We start from the raw sequence: 17,394 nt of genomic DNA, 5'->3' as shown, positions 1-17,394 counted from the left end.
AGACTGTACCCTCCTTGAAGGAGAAACTGTCTTGCTCATCTTTCCATCCCTAGTGTCTAGCATAATGCCTGCAGTGTAGAAGATAGACAGTATTTATTTGCTGAACAAATGAACTCCACTTTGGAAAACAGTTTAGTGTCCTGGGAAATGTTTGTAGATTTGCTTACCATTTCTTTTTGTTTCTTTCTTTTTCTTAGATTAACGTGACAGTGTCAAGTGGATCAACAGCTATCCCACTGCCCCCTCTGTGGAGGGCTGCCGAGCAAGGAGAAGCATGGAGAAAAGTAAGAATGAGACAGTGAATGAAGCTCACATCCTCTTTGACCGTTTTGTCCAGGCCACTACCTGTAAAGGAACTCTCAAGGCCTTCCAAGAGCTCTGTGACTACCTGGAATTGAAGCCCAAGGATTACCGCTCCTTCTATCATAAGCTCAAGTCCAAACTGAACTACTGGAAAGCCAAAGCCCTCTGGGCAAAGTTGGACAAACGGGGCAGCCACAAAGACTACAAAAAGGGAAAAGCATGCACTAACACTAAGGTAAGGATTTGGCTGCCTCCTGGCTTTGGAATCCACTAACCTGAGGATTACTAAATGCTGGAGAAGAACTGAGTATAGAAGCAGGCATATTATAGCTACACCTTAGCACAGGAGGTCAGGGTTTTACCTTGCTGAAACTTTGTGGATTCGTTGCTTATATTCGTGTGACTGCTTCATGTGTGTCCGAGGGTACTCTAAGCATATTTTATGGATTTCTCATTGAACAGTAAAGGTTACAGTTATTTCAGAACAACCTTGAATTCAAATGATATAGGAACTTTTTCTTTTGCTGAGGCTCAATTTTGAATTTCACACTCTTATGAGGATGCAGGTCACTTACCAAGGAGCAGCCAAGCCCTGTTAGCATCCTATCTGAACCTGGCTTCGTGGTTTGTGGCATGTCCTCTAGAAAATCATTATTCCATACTCAGTAACCACTGAAGTGTAATAGTTGCCAATTTGGGGATTTGCCACAGTCCTCAGATCTCTTCCTATCCATCTCCCAAAGGTCTGGTTTGGTTCATAAACAGGTATAATCTAGAGAAATAAGGTTGAAACAAGTAGACCTGGGCAAAGATCTGGGCTGTTCAAACACCTGTGCAGGCGTAGGGGTGAAGGAGATAAGGAAAGATGCATTTCTTGTTTTCCTTCTTATGTAAGAATGCCTTCTGTGAGAAGTTTGGAAAAAGCTACCAAGGAAATAAAGTTGCAAATGGCTGATTGATTATGCTGTTATATCCACTAATAAGTTTTTAATTGCCCTGGGTGGATAAATTAGAGACCCATTTTGGTAGATTTATTTCCATAAAATTCAGAAATTCTAAGGCATGACTTTCATGGATAAGAACTGAACTTTTATTAGGAGTGAAAGAAATTACCTCAGCTTAAAATTCCAAAGAGTTCTGTAAAAATAGTTAAACATGTCTATAATTTCTGTTCATGCATTGGAATAACTATACATTTTTTCACAGTCACATAACTATTGTGAACATATCTATCCTTGTAATATAAACACTGGACCCTGATGGCATAATGGTATCCCGTACGCATTGGGATACTAACCCATAAGGTCAGCAGTTTGAATCTACCAGACATTCTCTGGGAGAACAATGCGACTTTCTGCTCCTGGAAAAGATTTACAGTCTCGGAAACACTCAGACCTGACTTGGACGGTACACACAACAAAAGGACTTACAGTCATAAAATTGTATCTGTTTCTTTGCTTTGCATGTGCAAACAGGTTAAGAGTTCAGTACCAGCCTGACTACTTCACAGTATAATGGGCCTTAAAAACAAGTCCCTGGACTTTCAGTCTAGAGATGGCGATTTTAGAAATCATTTCAGCAGGTGAAATTTTGACTCTTGAAAGTTGCCTCTTGGGAATCATTTGAATGGTAGACTCATTCCAGAATTCTAGGACTACCTAGACTATGTATTTAATAATCTATGTCTTCTTTGTCAGAAACCTGCTTGACTTAAAATCCTTCCAAAAAGTCCTCTCCTAAGATGAAATATTAGCTGTGACTATCAAATCATTTGTTGAAATGTTGACTTATTCAAAGATACTGCGTCTCTATGGGCTTTACAGCCTGTCCAAAGTGAACTAATACAGGAATTTATTTTCTGTCCAGCACTGACCACATTAAAGTGTGCTGTCCACAACAGTCACTAGCTCTTGTCTCAAGTCATCACATGTATTCTGGCTGTGGTCCAGATGGATTTGAAGGCTTCTTGGTAATGGGGAAAGTAATCTTACTTAGAAAGATGGTTATGAGATGATAAAGTTTGTGTAGAAATGTATGCTTTCTCAAGAGGTGTTGCCTTTGCCCTGAAAGTAGCTGTGTTTCTCAGTGTCTCATCATTGGAGCTGGCCCCTGTGGTCTCCGCACAGCCATTGACTTATCCTTACTGGGAGCCAAGGTGGTCGTTATTGAGAAACGAGATGCCTTCTCCCGCAACAACGTCTTGCATCTCTGGCCGTTCACCATACATGACCTGCGAGGCCTAGGTGCCAAGAAGTTCTATGGCAAGTTCTGTGCTGGAGCCATTGACCATATCAGTAAGTAAAATCACTTCTCTTATAGGATTCCCACTTCCCCCAACACACGCATACTGCTCAGTAGAAAGAGACAGGCAGATTGTATGAGCAGTGTATACCCAAGAACCCAATTTATTCTGATATCATTAGTATGTATGTCATAGAAAGCACACACTACTTAGACTCTAAACACCTGCAGCCTGGTTATTGTGTAACCTAGATGGATTAGTTGTATACCTCCTGTAAAATGAAGAATTTGGCATAAGACTTTCTACTGTTGGTTTTGGAATCTTACTGAGCACTTGAGTGGGTCAGGTAAGCACTGGGGAGACAGATGACTGATTTGTGCCCTTTGGTAATTCTTAGTCCAGTGGAAGAGGCACATCGACATGCAGCTATCTGTAATGTGATATGATACATGCCCTACTAATAAAAGAACAAAATCCTGGAGTCTGAAACCACACTTAAGGACAAAATAAAGTCCTAGCTTGATCTTGAATGTCAAGATGATAATGGAATGCCTTTGGCAGCGAGGACCTTGTACAGCTAGGACAGCTATTGCAGTATTCTCATCATCTCCAAACTGTATTTGGGCCTGTACTTTTCTGTAGACTAAATGCAAGTTAGTGCAGGTAATGATTTTGTTTCAATGACTCTAAGCAGCCTGTTATAAAAGCAGTAGAGAACAGAGTTTCTAGCTTGTATTTATTATTGATCAACATGAATGATTCCATGGCAGTCCTCTCTAGGAACTTATACTCTGAATTCCTTCAGATGTGCCCTGGAAATACATCCAACCATTATTTTGACTTTTTGAAGCAGTTGTGCTGTTTTATCAAACCCTGGCCAACAGCTGCCACACTCCACTGACGGAAGAAGCACTTGGCCCATCTGTTGAGTTATAATTTGTAAAGCATCTTGGAACCCACAGTTGTCTGCAAAAATAAAGTGTGTGCTAGCATGGAATTGAATGAGTCTTAGGGAGGGTGACTCAGAAGAGTGGTGGTGTGGTGATTGAGCTGGGGGAAATAGCCAAGATGACTTAGAAGAGATTAGTCACAGGCTGCAGGTAGGATTGTCTTCACAGGGGCCCAAGGGTCATTAATTCAATGGTTCTGTCTGCATTACGTCTGGAAGGATGTTTCTTGGGGCTAAGAGGGTTTGGCAGAGATCAGGAACCAGGTGTTCGTCTCTCCCAGTGCTGCTGTAGTGTCTGCAGTGGACAGTGACGCTCACCCTGACAGTGAGCAAGGTTTCCAGTCACTCGGGGCCTTAGTTTTCCTAAGTAGATGAGTGGTAGGAGGGGGAGTGGGAAAAGAATAAGGTCAGATTGGCTTTCACCTTCTCCCCTTGTGACTGTGTGGAGGTCAGTGAGGTACTAGGGTGAAGGAAAGATACTGCATGAGAATGCAGCAGCTTCGTGTCAGACTAGAAAGCACACCCATGCTGCCAACAATGGGAAGAATTGCGTACTCTCAGGAATGTCGATTCTACTAAGTAATGGTGGCTCTCATGGTGCCTGTCACTTAACCAGGGGAAGCTGAAAATGAGCGGCTCCTGTTGGCCATAGGCTTATGGTTTTGAACACCTGCCTCAAATGGGGGTAGGCTTGGCCTTGAGTGTCTCTGGGGCATCTCTCCTACCAGATTATATTTACTGTTTAAAAGAGAAAGAGCTGCAGGTGGGGATCTGAGCAGCGAAGGCTGACCACTAGTCTCTCCTCTGACTGGCATGTCTCCATTGATAGAGTCTTTGTATTCTTCCAGGTATCCGTCAGCTCCAACTCATACTTTTGAAAGTAGCGTTGATCCTAGGCGTTGAAATCCACGTCAATGTAGAATTCCAGGGACTGGTACAGCCTCCTGAGGACCAAGAAAATGAACGTAAGTTGAATTTGGGACAAGTGAAGAATGACAAAAAGGTCCTTAATGAGTGAGAAAAGATAAGATTAATTAAGTAGGGTGACTATAGGAAACTGGGTTGTTTTCAGAATTAGTTTAAGGGCTTCTCATTTGTACACCCTGTGTCTTGAAGACCTCTTAGCTCATTGAGGAACCTTTGACCTAGCATTAGTCATTGCAAGCACTGCATTTATTATAGAAAACCATAAGTTGGAAAAGTTCCTTTGAGAGCTGTCTTCAAGACTTCTTGTGGTTTGTACCCCATACATTTATACCTAGTGTTTTTGGCTTGGGGTTTTGTGCTGTCTGCATACTTGGATACATAGAGATAGTTTTGGTGTGGTGGTTGTGTGCCAACAAGTTGGTTCCAACTCACAGTGACCCCAAGACTGTAAATCTTTATGGGATCGGAAAGAAATCGTCTTCTCTTTCCTGTGGAGCACCTGGTAGATTCGAACTGCTGACCTCATGGTTAGCAGCCCAGCTCATAATCCAGTGCACTAGGGTTCTTTAAATGTGTGAATATGGTCAGTGGTAACCTTTGTTTTGATTTTGGTCCACAGGGATAGGTTGGCGGGCACTAGTGCACCCCAAAATCCATCCTGTATCAGAGTACGAATTTGAAGTGATCATCGGAGGAGATGGCCGGAGGAATACCTTGGAAGGTATTGGTCCCTGCTCCTTTGCCTGGTTCATAGTAGAGTAAAGGACAAACCAGCCCCACCCCTGTGGTGAGAGTTTGTGTCATCAGAGACCACACTCCTAAGAATCTGCTTGCTTGCTACTTCTAATTGGATGGCAGGCTCCAGTCTTCCTCGGCTACTGGTACTCAGTTTACATCTTACAGAGCTCTTGTCATAGTGCAAAGAGATGAGCTGTACCTCATTTGATTGGTGCTGCCAGGGTTAAAAATAAGTATTAGTAAGCAGGCGGCTATTTATTTATTTAGTAAAGGAAATCCCTAGTACTGAGTGACAGTATGGGCAGATTTCAAAATTGTTAACACATGGGAGACCTTGACATCTTTTCTTGATTATTAAACCCTTTGGAAGGTAAATACTTGATTCTCTCTCTGGGAAGAGAGGTCCTAAACTTTTTTCCGTTGATTCTCATCCATCCTTTCACTAATGTCTGCCTCAGTCCCTCCCATTTGAAATGATCCTCCTTCCCTAACCAGCTGTCGCCATCTCTCTGGGTTTTTTTTTCTTTCTTTTCCCTCTCCAGGATTTCGTCGGAAAGAATTTCGTGGCAAACTGGCCATCGCCATCACAGCAAATTTTATTAACCGGAACACGACAGCAGAAGCCAAAGTGGAAGAGATCAGTGGTGTGGCTTTCATATTCAACCAAAAATTTTTCCAGGAGCTGAGGGAAGCCACAGGTTAGTTAGTGTTGATGCCTCCAAAGCCACACGTGTAGAAACGTAAAGAATCACCTGTGAGTTTTGTCTTAAGGAGTTGGTAGGGTAGGTGGTCCTTGGTGGCATTGCTGCGTTGTTTGCCACTCTCCTCCTTCTACGCCCCATGTCTTTGTTTAGCATGTTTCCTATCATCACTTGAATCTCACTCCAGAGTCTCTCTTCATTAGAGTGATTGGGCTGCTCCAGGTTTTGTTTCTATACATTTTTAAATGTTCATTCTGTGTTCAACTAACTCCTGCCCAGCCCTGCAGCCTTATACCGTGGCACTAAATTATGGTGTTTGATGTAGGAAGCTGTCGGTTGGTGGCTGTTCTGATTTTATTAAGAGCCTGCCTTTAGGTATTGAGGATGTAGTCTTCTTCCTGAGTTCCAGTTTGGGCTTGAAAACAAACCACGTGCTAGATTAGGTATTAGATTGTGTTTTGAGGATTTTTTAATAGATCAGCTTAGATACTGTGCTGCAACAAAAACATGCCTTCATTCTCTGCTTTCTAGAACAGGGTTTCTTTTCCATTACATTTATGTTTTAGAAATCAGTAGTTCATCCTCTGCCTCTAGGAGTAAAGTTGTCTGTCCTGGTCTTCTAAGTCTAGGGGATTCCCCCAGCTTCCTTGATGGCTTATCAAAGAGGTTTAACCTGATAACCAATACAAATCATCTTCCTAGAGGTGGTGGTTTTGTTGCTAAGTGCCATTAAATCAGTTCCAACTCATAGGGACCCTGTTGTATAGGATTTCTGAGGAGCATCTGGTGAGCTTGAACTACCGACCTTGTGATTCAAAGCGACTTTGCAGTCCAGGTAACCCACAATGCCATACCAGGTTCTCTCCCTGTCCTATATTTCTGCTTCCTGCTAATCGTTGGATCATTGTTGGTTGGAGACATCAGAGTGTCGAGGGCATTTTAGAGCAGTGCAAAGAGAAGCAGAGCTCCCATGATTTTCCTGAACTGCATATACAGGAAGAGAGTCTGGGTTCAGGAATAATATTTTCTCTTTCCCTGCCTGTAATTTTGCTCCCTGGTTTCTGTTGACCCATGTGTAATCTTTCTAACCACCTTGATGTACCTTCATCTCAGAAAATTTTGTAATGCATATGTTTGTTTTCTCTTTGCAGGTATTGATTTGGAGAACATCGTCTATTACAAAGATGATACACACTATTTCGTTATGACAGCCAAAAAGCAGAGTTTACTGGACAAAGGGGTGATTCTGCATGTGAGCAATGGATTTCTTTCAAACCTTTTTTTAAATGTGGTATGGTTAATGTGATCAGTAAGAGAAAGCATTGCGTGGTCTGGTGAGTTTTCCTGCAAGGAAACAAAAATGAACATCTGATGCCTCTCCTGGGAACTTGTATTCTCTTTGGTGGGTTTTTTTTTTTGTTTTTCTTTTAGTTAAACTGGGGGTAAAAAAAAATTTTTTTAATGGTAATTTTCAAATGTAAACAAAAGTAGAATAATATAATGATCATCTGTATGCCCATTATCTGGCTTTAATAGTTATTAATGTATGGCCAATGTTGTCTCAATGTTGTTGTTGATATTAAATGCCATGGAGTTGGTTCCAACTCATTGTGACCCTATATAGGGTTTTCAAGGAGCAGCTGGTGGATTTGAACTGCCAGCCTTGCTGTTAGCAGTCCAGAGCTTATTCTGAAGCACTACACCAGAACTCCATTGTCTCAGTAGTACCCCAATAGCATCCTTTTTATCATTAGATTGTTTCAAAGCAAATTTGGGTATCATTTTATATTTAAATATTAGCTTAATTTTAGGTGATTTTGGTGTGTGGTTATTTGGTGTTGTGAGGTGGCCATAGTGTTGGTACTAACTCATAGCAACCCAATCAAAACAGAACAAAACACCGTCCGGTCCTGCGCCAGCCTCACAATCTTTGTTACATTTGAGCCCATCTCACTGCCACTGTGCCAAGCCATCTCGTTGGGGGTCTTCCTCTTTTTCTCTGACCCTCCACTTTGCCAAACTTGATATCCCTCTCCAGGGACTAGTGTGTCCTGACAAATTGTCTAAAGTATGAGACATGAAGTCTGGCCATCCTGGCTTCCAGGAGCATTCTAGCTTTCCTTCTCCCAGTGCAGATTTGTGTGTTCTTTTGGCAGTACTTTTAATATTCTCCTCCAACACCATAACTCAAAAGCATCATGGTCCAACTTTCACATGCATATGAGGTTATTGAAAATACCATGGCTTGGATCAGGCGTACCTTAGTCCTCAAACTGACATTTTTGTTCCTGAACACTTTAAAGAGGTCATGTGCAGCAGATTTGCCTAATGCAATACGTCATTTGATTTCTTGACTGCTGCTTCCATGAATGTTGGTTGATGACTGATCTAAGCAAAATGAAGTCTTTGACAACGTCAATCTTGTCTCCATTTATATGGATGTTATTTATTGGTCCAGTGATAAGGAATTGTTTTCTTTACATTGAGGTGCAGCAAGCAGCATTGTATATCACCTGCAAGCAGGTTGTTAATGAGTCTTCCTCCAATCCTAATGCCACGTTTTTCTTCATATAAGCCAGCTTCTCAGATTATTTGCTCAGCATACAGATTGAATATGTATGGTAAAAGAATATAACTCTGGAGCACACCTATTCTAATTTTAAACCATTCATTGTTCTTGTTCTGGCCAAATGACTGCTTCTTAGTCCATGTACAGGTTCCTCGTGAGGACAATTAAGTGTTCCAAAATACTCATTCTCCGCAGTGTTGTGCACACAATCAAAAGGCTTTGCATATTTAATAAACCACAGGTAAACATCTTTCTGTTGTTCTCTGCTTTGAGTAAGATTCATCTGACGTTAGCAGTGATATCCCTCGTTCCACATCCTTTTCTGAATCTGGCCTGAACCTCTGGCAGTTCTCTGTCAGTGTATGGTTGCAGCCGTGAGTGGTTGTGTGGTTAAAGGGAATTCCACATGTGACGGATTGTTGGTTGGGTGGTAGACCTTCTTTTGGGAAATGAAGTAACAGAGATAAGGGAGACAGACCAACAGAAGTCTGATGGCACTTCTGGTTTTACTGTAGATATAGTTAATACAGGCCCAGTGAATACTTACTGGATCAGAGTATATTTGGCTCATATGAACTTCTTCATGATTTGATAACAAGGGATTAATGTCTATCCTTAGCAAGGTCCACTTTAGCCTTTTTTTCATGTAACTCTAAGATATTTGACTGAGAGAATCACAGGGTAGATGGTTCCTTAACAAGGATTTTTGAAGTCTGATTGTGGCCTCACTGGTCTGAATATGTTCTATATTTAAATGCCTAGTGTTAAAATCATACAATTGGCACTTCTTCTTGGCAGTCCAGAGAATTACTACCCCCCATATGTGAGCTGCTCCAGATGTGCTGATTCAGGCTTGCCCTGTTCCCACCAGAGAGTCATCACTGGACTTCAGGGAGGCCTTTGTCTCTGTAGGATGGTAATGAATCCAGTCACTTTAGTCTGAATGACACTACTGCCTTATCTGAGAACAGACTGATGAGCACGTGCCCAGAACACAAAGTCTCCTTTCCACCCAGGATCTTGTGCCCTAGCCTTTGTGTGTTTCTAAGCTTAGTGATGGAAGGCAAAACAGGACAAAGCAGTTTGTACAGCCCATTCTGTCCAAATCATAAGCAAGATTTGCTGGGTAAGTCAAAAGACATTACTTCAGAGCCATGATTTGTTGTTGTTAAGTGCCATGGAGTCAGTTCCGACTTAATAGCAACCCTGTATAGGGTTTCCAAGGAGCAGCTTGTGAGCTTAAACCTCCATCCTTGCAATTCAAACTGACCTTGCAATCCATCGCTGCCACACTGTCACACTGGTACTCCACAAAACCATAGAAACTTTTATTAAAAATAAAAATAACAAAATGTGAAGTCTGCTGTGTCTCAACATATCCTTCATCTAAATGAAGGTGGTATTTACATGTAGGATAAGCATAGGACCACAAGGTTAGTTCGAAACTCAAGGTCAGCAGTTCAAACCCACCAGCAGCTCCTCAGAAACCCTATACAGGGTCGCTAGGAGTTGGAGAAAGCAAGGTCAAATATTATAATAAAATATGCAAAGACCTGGAGTTAGAAGACCAAAAGGGAAGCACACATTCAACATTCAGTTCTCTCAAGCTGAGGGAACAGAAGAAAAAAATTAAGCCTTGACTTGCAATATTGAAGGATCCTATGGGCAGAATATTGAATGATGCAGAAAGCATCAAAAGAAGATGGAAGGAATATACAGTCAGTGTACCAAAAAGAAATGGTCTATATTCAGCCATTTCAAGAGGCAGCATATGATTATGAGCCACTGATACTGAAGGAACAAGTCCAAAGTGCATTGAAGACAAAGAACAAGGTACTGGGAATTGATGGAATACAAATTTGAAATCTTTCAAGAAACTGATTTGGCACTGTAGGCACTCACTCAATCTGTGCCAAGAAATTTGGAAGACAGCTACCTGGCCAACTAACAGCCACATGTGTGCCCATTCCTAAGAGAGGTGACCCAACAAAATGCAGACATCATCAGACAATATTATTATTGTAAGTTTGCATGTAGTAAAATGTAGCTAAAAGTAATACACAAACGACTGCAACCATACAATGACAGAGAACTTCCAGGGGTTCAAGCTGCATTCAGAAGAAGACCTGGAATGAGGGATGTCATTGCTGACGTCAGATAAATCTTGACTGAAAGCAGAGAATACCAGGAAGATGTATACCTTTGCTTCATTGACTGTACAAAAGGTTTTGATTTTGTGGATCTTGACAAGCTGTGAACAACATTGTGGAGAATGAGTATTCTGGAACACTTAATTGGCTCACAGGAAACCTGTATACAGACTAAGAGGCAGTTGTTCAAACAAAACGAGGAAACATGGAATGGTTTAAAATTAGGAGTTGTGCTCCAGGGTTATATTCTTTCACCATACTTATTCAATTTCTATATTGAGCAAATAAACTGAGAAGCTGAAATATATAAAGAAAAACATGGCATCAGGATTGGAGGAAGACTCGTTAACAACCTGCGATATGCAGATGATACAACCTTGCTTGTTGAAAGCGAAAAGGACTTAAAATACTTACTGATAAAAATCAAAGACCACAGCCTTTGGTATGGGTTGCACCTCAATGTAAAGAAAACAAAAATCTTCACCACTGGACCGATAAATAACATCCATATAAATGGAAAAAAGATTGAAGTTGTCAAAGACTTCATTTTGCTCAGATCAACCATCGGCACCCATGGAAGAAACAATCAAGAAATTAAGTGACAATTTGCATTAGACAAATCTGCTGCACACGACCTCTTTAAAAGAAGAGCGGGAGAGCGGGACCCCACCCAGAGGAGCAGTGAGGCCTGAGACTGAGACAGAGAGGATGACGTGAAGAGAGAGGATGACATGAAGAGATGAAGTGGCTGGGAACTAGGGATCCAGAGAGGGAGAGGGGCTGTGTGCCGAGGACCATGAGGGAGGGTGGGCGGGATTGCAGGGTATACCCTTTGGTTGGCTGATGATGCATGGATGGGATGTTAACTATGGCAATGAGACGTTGTATGATGGAATGAACGTAAAACTAATGTTCCCCCATGTAGACTATCACACAATGCACAATAAAACATTTAAAAATAAAAGAAGATTACTCCTGGAGCCGACTTCTCTGCCTTGAATGTAACTGGTCTACCATATCGCCTCAGAAGCCACTGTTTTGATTGGACCATGCTCTCTGGCTCTGTTGGTAAATCCAGGTCTCATCCCAGTTATGATTCATTTCATAAAATTGTCTCCATTAACTTCAATTTTGCTTAAAAGGCTGGTGGAAAAATCAACCCTTTGAGGAAGCTGTTCTTCACATAATGCTTTTGGCACCCATCAAGCTGAGGTCAAGGCATTCACTTAAAGCTGGAAATGCTGAACCAGATGAGATCCCAGCTTCATTAGCTCCCACATCGGTGATAATTCTATGGTCACTTCCCACCATGTCTGGACCTCAGATACAGTTTCTTCATTCGTAGAGGCTGATCATCTTCGCTCTCTTGGTTCATTTTTGAACTCTTCATAACCTTCCTTAAAACTCTTGGAACTACAGGGCTCTGGGATACAGACATTGAGACATGGTTGGAATGGGGAAAAGGGGAGAATAATGTTAAGATGCTTGGCTGTCTTTTGAATCTTGGTTTTCCTTGCATTATATTATAAAATAGACACTGGAGAGGGAGAGAAAGGAATAGCCAGAAACATCACCATAGAAAGCTTGTAAGTCCGTCTTCTGCCTATAACTGATTGTAATACCTAAAGTGGGGCTACAACGTGCCCAGTGAAGGAGGCTTGCTGCAGAGCCTCTGCATTACATAAAACTATAGGTGGAAGCCTGAACCACATCCAGATCTTCAAGAGGTGGGAAATTTCCACTTGAAAAGACGAGCAGACCAGCCTGGAGCGGCTAGAACAAAAGATACTTCTTGAAAGACAGACCTACAGGAAAAATACAAAACAATATAGGCAGACTGACTGTTAACTACAAGAACAAGCAAGTTGCTTGCCCAGGAGACATCAAAGCAAGTAAGTGGTCAGGTCTCCTCAATGTAAACCCCCTTCCAAGACTAAGACTCAGTGGGAATACACGCTCTGATTGGTGACCACGCTCGTCACCAATAAGGGAAAGTGAGGGGAAAATGGCAATGAAGCTGCAAGCTAAGCCCTACAATGTTCAGTAGACTCCTGTGAACCTGGGTGAAGACCTGGGGACTCTTGGGCCCAGAGTCAGTGACATAGCCACAGAGGACTAGAGTGAAGCATTCAGCTGATAAGAGAGGGCATATGCACAAGAACACCCACACTTGCAGATAATACCCACTTGACCTGGCTTCAGTGTGACTGGATGATCAGGGCTCAACCAGAAGGAAAAAAAAAGAGGAAATAAAGTGTAATCTGATACAATTTGATGAACTTGACCTACACCTATGGATGCAGTAGCTCAAAAGAGGGAACAAATCCTTACAGCAAGGATCATTTCCACCCTCTCCATACACAGAGTAGACAGGGATGGGCAGCTTGGACATTGGCTACCCAAAATGGGGGGGCTACAAAGTCAAGAAGTGACTGGCTTACAAGCTTTCAAGAGGGAACTTAGATTCAGAGGGCATGGAGGAAGGTAGAATCTCCACTGAGTAGTATCCAGTCTGTCTAGGTGCTGCTGATGAAAGGAAATGCAGATAGGTCTCTTGTGATACAATAGTGAATAATTGTTATCAGGACTGCTTGTGAGGGTTAGAAATGTAAAGGTAGACGTTTTATAGCAAGGAGGGGAATGGTTAACTTTTCAGTCTAGGAGCGGAGGTCCCTGGGACCATCAAGGGAGAAGAGCAGAGAGTGGGACCCTCCCAGAGAAGCAGTGATGCCTGAGATGGAGGCAGAGACGATGATGTGGAGAGATGGAGCAGTTGAGGACTTCAGACACAGAGAGGGAGAGGGGCTGTGTGCTGACAACTGGGGGGCAGGCTTGTGTATACCCTTTGGTTGGTAGATGATGTATGGAGGAGATTGTAACCATGGCAATGAAACGATATACGATAGGATGAAAGTAAAACTAATGTTCCCCCATGTAAACTATAACGTAATTCACAATAAAACATTAAAACAACAACAACAACAAAAAAACCCACTTGATCCTTCTAAAAACTGTTGTTGTATGTGGGGCAGTATTCCTGTAAACTTCTTGCAGAGTTTCAGTGATTTGGGAGGATGTTCACTTGAGTTTTGTTAAAAATTCATTATTAGCCCTAACCTCAGAATTTTGACCATGGTACAAAAATTATTTTCTTCCCTACCTCCCCTTTTGTTGTTGTTTAAGGCATCCTAAGGAGACAAAGATGAGTGCATTACTGAGAGAACTTGACCATAGCCATCCATAGATCACAGAGACATTTTTCAACACTTTGTTTGGAATAAGCCCTCCACCCATGTATGAAGTGGAATCCTAGTAGCAATACTTTCTGACTTACCTCGTAATTCGTTGGATGCTTTGTAAAGTTGGTTTATTGGCTATTTTGATCTGTTATATTGCTGTCAAAGAGAAATAGCCAGTGAAACCAGTTGGTATGCCTTGGAAGTAAGAGTTAAACCTACCATCTTGGGCAGATAATGGTTATCAGTTGAAAATTATGTAGGAACAATTTGGATGCCAAGACCTTAGTTTTCTGTTGTTTATTTTTCTAGTGGGCAGAAACCAGGCCTTCCCTATGTGCTACTCATTGTGGTGGCCACTTACTCAGTGTTGAGCAAACACTCTTTCCAGCAACAACTTCAGTGTTTGCATTTGGGCTTTTAACATCATGTCGTGGTAGCTCAAAGTGCACTTGGGAACTTTAGGTCCCACTTCAGGAGAACGAAGAGTTGGCTCCATACACCACAAACAGAAAGAAAAAGGAATGTTTCAGTTCTTTATGTGGAAAACTCTCATATTTGTTTTGCTTTGTCTGCAGGTTTCTATAGTGCCTTTCAGAATCTTCTGTGTTGTTATGAAAACCTTTGTTACCATTTCATTATACTTCTTCTCAGTCTCCTGAGCTAACTATTACTCCCGCCTCCACATCTTGTGGCCCTGAAGCTTTCAGGTTCTTCCTTTGGGTTTGCTGATTTTGTAAGACTGAATGTTCCTTGTGGTTCCATGTAGTCCCAAAACTATTTGTTACCCAGATAATGATTGCCAGTAAAAATAAACTATACAATGCTTTTTTCAATTTTGCAAAGCTCTGTCACGCAAATTTTTTTTGTTTAATATTCAGAGCAACTCTGTGATGTAGATCAGGCAGGGACAGACATACTGGCTTGCTCAAGAGTGGTTTGTTGTTGTTGTTAAGTGCCATTGAATCAATTCCAACCCATAGCAACCCTGTATAAGGTTTCCAGGTAGCAGCTGGTGTGCTTGAACTGCTGACCTTGCAGTTCAAACTGACTTTGCAGTCCAGCACACATTAACCCACAACACCACAACAGGACTGGTAGGTATTATTAAATATCAAACCTGAACTACATTTTTAAGGAAAGCCTATCTCTCTTTAAAACAGTCTTTGCTCTTCAATGCATAAAAGATTTGATTTAGAATGTCAAATCACTTGGTGGGGAAGGAAAGACCGTGAAGCTGGGTTCTGTCAGTTCTGTCAGGAAAGGCCGTGTAGTGTGGTTCTGGCTGGCTACGCTTGCACGTCTCTGTCTAGGCTTTTCCATTCTGAGACTCTGTTTTTCTCTGGAGACAGGACTATGCCGACACAGAGCTCTTGCTTTCCCGGGAGAATGTGGACCAAGAGGCTCTGCTGAACTATGCCAGGGAGGCGGCCGACTTCTCCACGCAGCAACAGCTGCCATCTCTGGATTTTGCTATCAATCACTATGGGCAGCCAGATGTGGCCATGTTTGATTTCACATGTATGTACGCCTCCGAGAACGCTGCCTTGGTGCGGGAGCAGAACGGACATCCGTTACTGGTGGCTCTGGTTGGGGACAGCCTTCTTGAGGTGAGTACGAAGACTGCATCATTATGTGGTAGAGGCATTGGTCTCTCTTAGAGTTAACTCTGTGTCTCAGGAGATGGAGTGAACGTCTAATTCCAGACGCTGTGCAGCATAGGTAAACCCCTGCAGAAGTTGCTCCAAAAAGGAGGGGAGGATTACAGGCCACTGAAACCCAGACTTGCAAAGTATGGGTAGAAATTCTGCAACTTTTGTGATTTGCCCCTCTACCAATTTGTGACACAACAGAGAAGTCCAATATCCAAACAGTTGGTGAACACTACTCTCGGGAGGCAATGTTTTCTTTGCTCCTTTGTTTCTGTTTTACGAGGTGATTTAATTTTTGTTTTGATGTCTCCACAGCCTTTCTGGCCAATGGGAACAGGAATAGCCCGGGGCTTTCTAGCTGCTATGGACTCTGCCTGGATGGTCCGCAGTTGGTCACTAGGAACAAGTCCCTTGGAAGTCCTGGCAGAGAGGTAAGGGGCAGCAACCATGAGAAACAGAATGAGGAGTAGTTTACTCTCAAAGGACAGGGTCCTCTACCTCCTCTCTCTTTCTTCCTTTAGTAACTAAAGATGTATTCATAGTAAGGTAGGAAATGTCACACATTCATTCATGAAATCGTGGAAACTTCAAGATAATCTAGCCTAACTGCTCTTCTCTTGACCCTTTCCAAACTATATTTGTTATTGATGAATCTTTTTATGAGCGGGCTTCAAAGAGTTCGTGGAATTTGTGACACAACGGAGAAATCCAATATCCAAACAGTTTTCAAACACCACTGTCAGGAACCAAGTCTTTCTTTGTTCCCTAGTTTTCCTGTTTGGGAAGATAATTTATTTTAAATCTTTGTTGTAATTTGTACATATTACTGACACCCCCAAATGCCAGATTTTTTAATCAACTTTTTGCCGAGGATGTAGAAATCCAGAGATTTGCTGACTGGCTAAGAACCAATTCCTTGGACAGAAGACCTAGAGATATATATTAAGATTTCCTGGGTAAAATCAATAGTTGTTATCATTTTACCATTTTAAGTTGATTACTTAGGCATTCTGGATAAAGTTGGTAGCAAGTTCCTATTTCATCAGTGATTTTCTTAAAAATCAAAATAAATATTGACATACTTTAGACAAAGCAAAACAAAAACAACAGTAAATGAGTTGCCTTTTAAAGTAGAGCCAAGCATTTATCACTACCCAAAGAAGTGTACTTGCTATTCTTGTTAATTCTTATTGAGATAGAGGAGTGTATGAAGAGAGGGCTCTTGCAGAATTGGTGAGCACTGACCAGGGATGAGTGTGTGATACCCTTCAGGTAATTTGGTAGACTTTCAAAAAATAGAATTATTATAAAAGAGAGAGGGATGCTTATGGTACTTGTCACTGCCTTGAGTATATATTGTCTGTGTCATTGCAGGGAAAGCATTTATAGGTTGCTGCCTCAGACCACCCCTGAGAATGTGAGTAAAAACTTCAGCCTATACAGCATCGACCCTGTCACCAGGTATCCCAATATTAACATCAACTTCCTCCGGCCAAACCAGGTAAGAGCCACCTAGTCAGTTGTCTCCATCTGAGCCCACTCTCAGAACAGATCAGACCTCTGATGTATGAAATATGTCTAACTATGAATACCATGCATATAAACATAGCACTTATTTGGTAATCCAAATAGATGTCCCTATGAATTAACTTAGGTCGAAACTGTTTTCCATCCCCAGACTAACCAGCTAAGGCAGAGAATGACTTGCAAAAGATCAGATAGGACATTACCCTATGCTTCCTAATTAAAAGTGCATATTGTAGGGGAAAGACCACTTGTTCACTAGTCAGAAGATGGGACGTCCAGCTCCCTTTTTGCCACAAAATCTCCTGTAACCAAGGTTGTTTCCTTTTCTCTAACCTCAGTTTCTTCTCCTGTAAAATGGAGGTAATCACCCTTGCTTATACACAGGATCCTTGTGATGTCA

General features: G+C 41.9%; 1 protein-coding gene across 2 annotated transcripts in view; it reads left to right on the top strand.

Annotated features, from left to right (window-relative positions):
* The first annotated feature begins 202 nt into the window (after positions 1-202).
* MICAL3 (microtubule associated monooxygenase, calponin and LIM domain containing 3) overlaps positions 203-17,394 on the top strand; it is a 137,841-nt gene continuing 120,649 nt past the window's right edge. For both annotated transcript variants that reach the window (XM_006862724.1, XM_006862725.1), the window contains exons 1-9: positions 203-538; positions 2,390-2,597; positions 4,343-4,459; positions 5,041-5,142; positions 5,702-5,857; positions 7,012-7,112; positions 15,168-15,425; positions 15,783-15,898; positions 16,842-16,968. In XM_006862724.1, coding sequence (XP_006862786.1) covers positions 275-538; positions 2,390-2,597; positions 4,343-4,459; positions 5,041-5,142; positions 5,702-5,857; positions 7,012-7,112; positions 15,168-15,425; positions 15,783-15,898; positions 16,842-16,968 — 1,449 coding nt within the window. In that variant the 5' untranslated portion in view covers positions 203-274. The remainder of the gene's footprint in view (positions 539-2,389; positions 2,598-4,342; positions 4,460-5,040; positions 5,143-5,701; positions 5,858-7,011; positions 7,113-15,167; positions 15,426-15,782; positions 15,899-16,841; positions 16,969-17,394) is intronic.

Source organism: Chrysochloris asiatica, unplaced genomic scaffold, assembly GCF_000296735.1.
Source record: "Chrysochloris asiatica unplaced genomic scaffold, ChrAsi1.0 scaffold00050, whole genome shotgun sequence".
Lineage (NCBI taxonomy): Eukaryota > Metazoa > Chordata > Mammalia > Afrosoricida > Chrysochloridae > Chrysochloris > Chrysochloris asiatica.
This window is presented reverse-complemented; position numbering and strand designations above follow the sequence as displayed.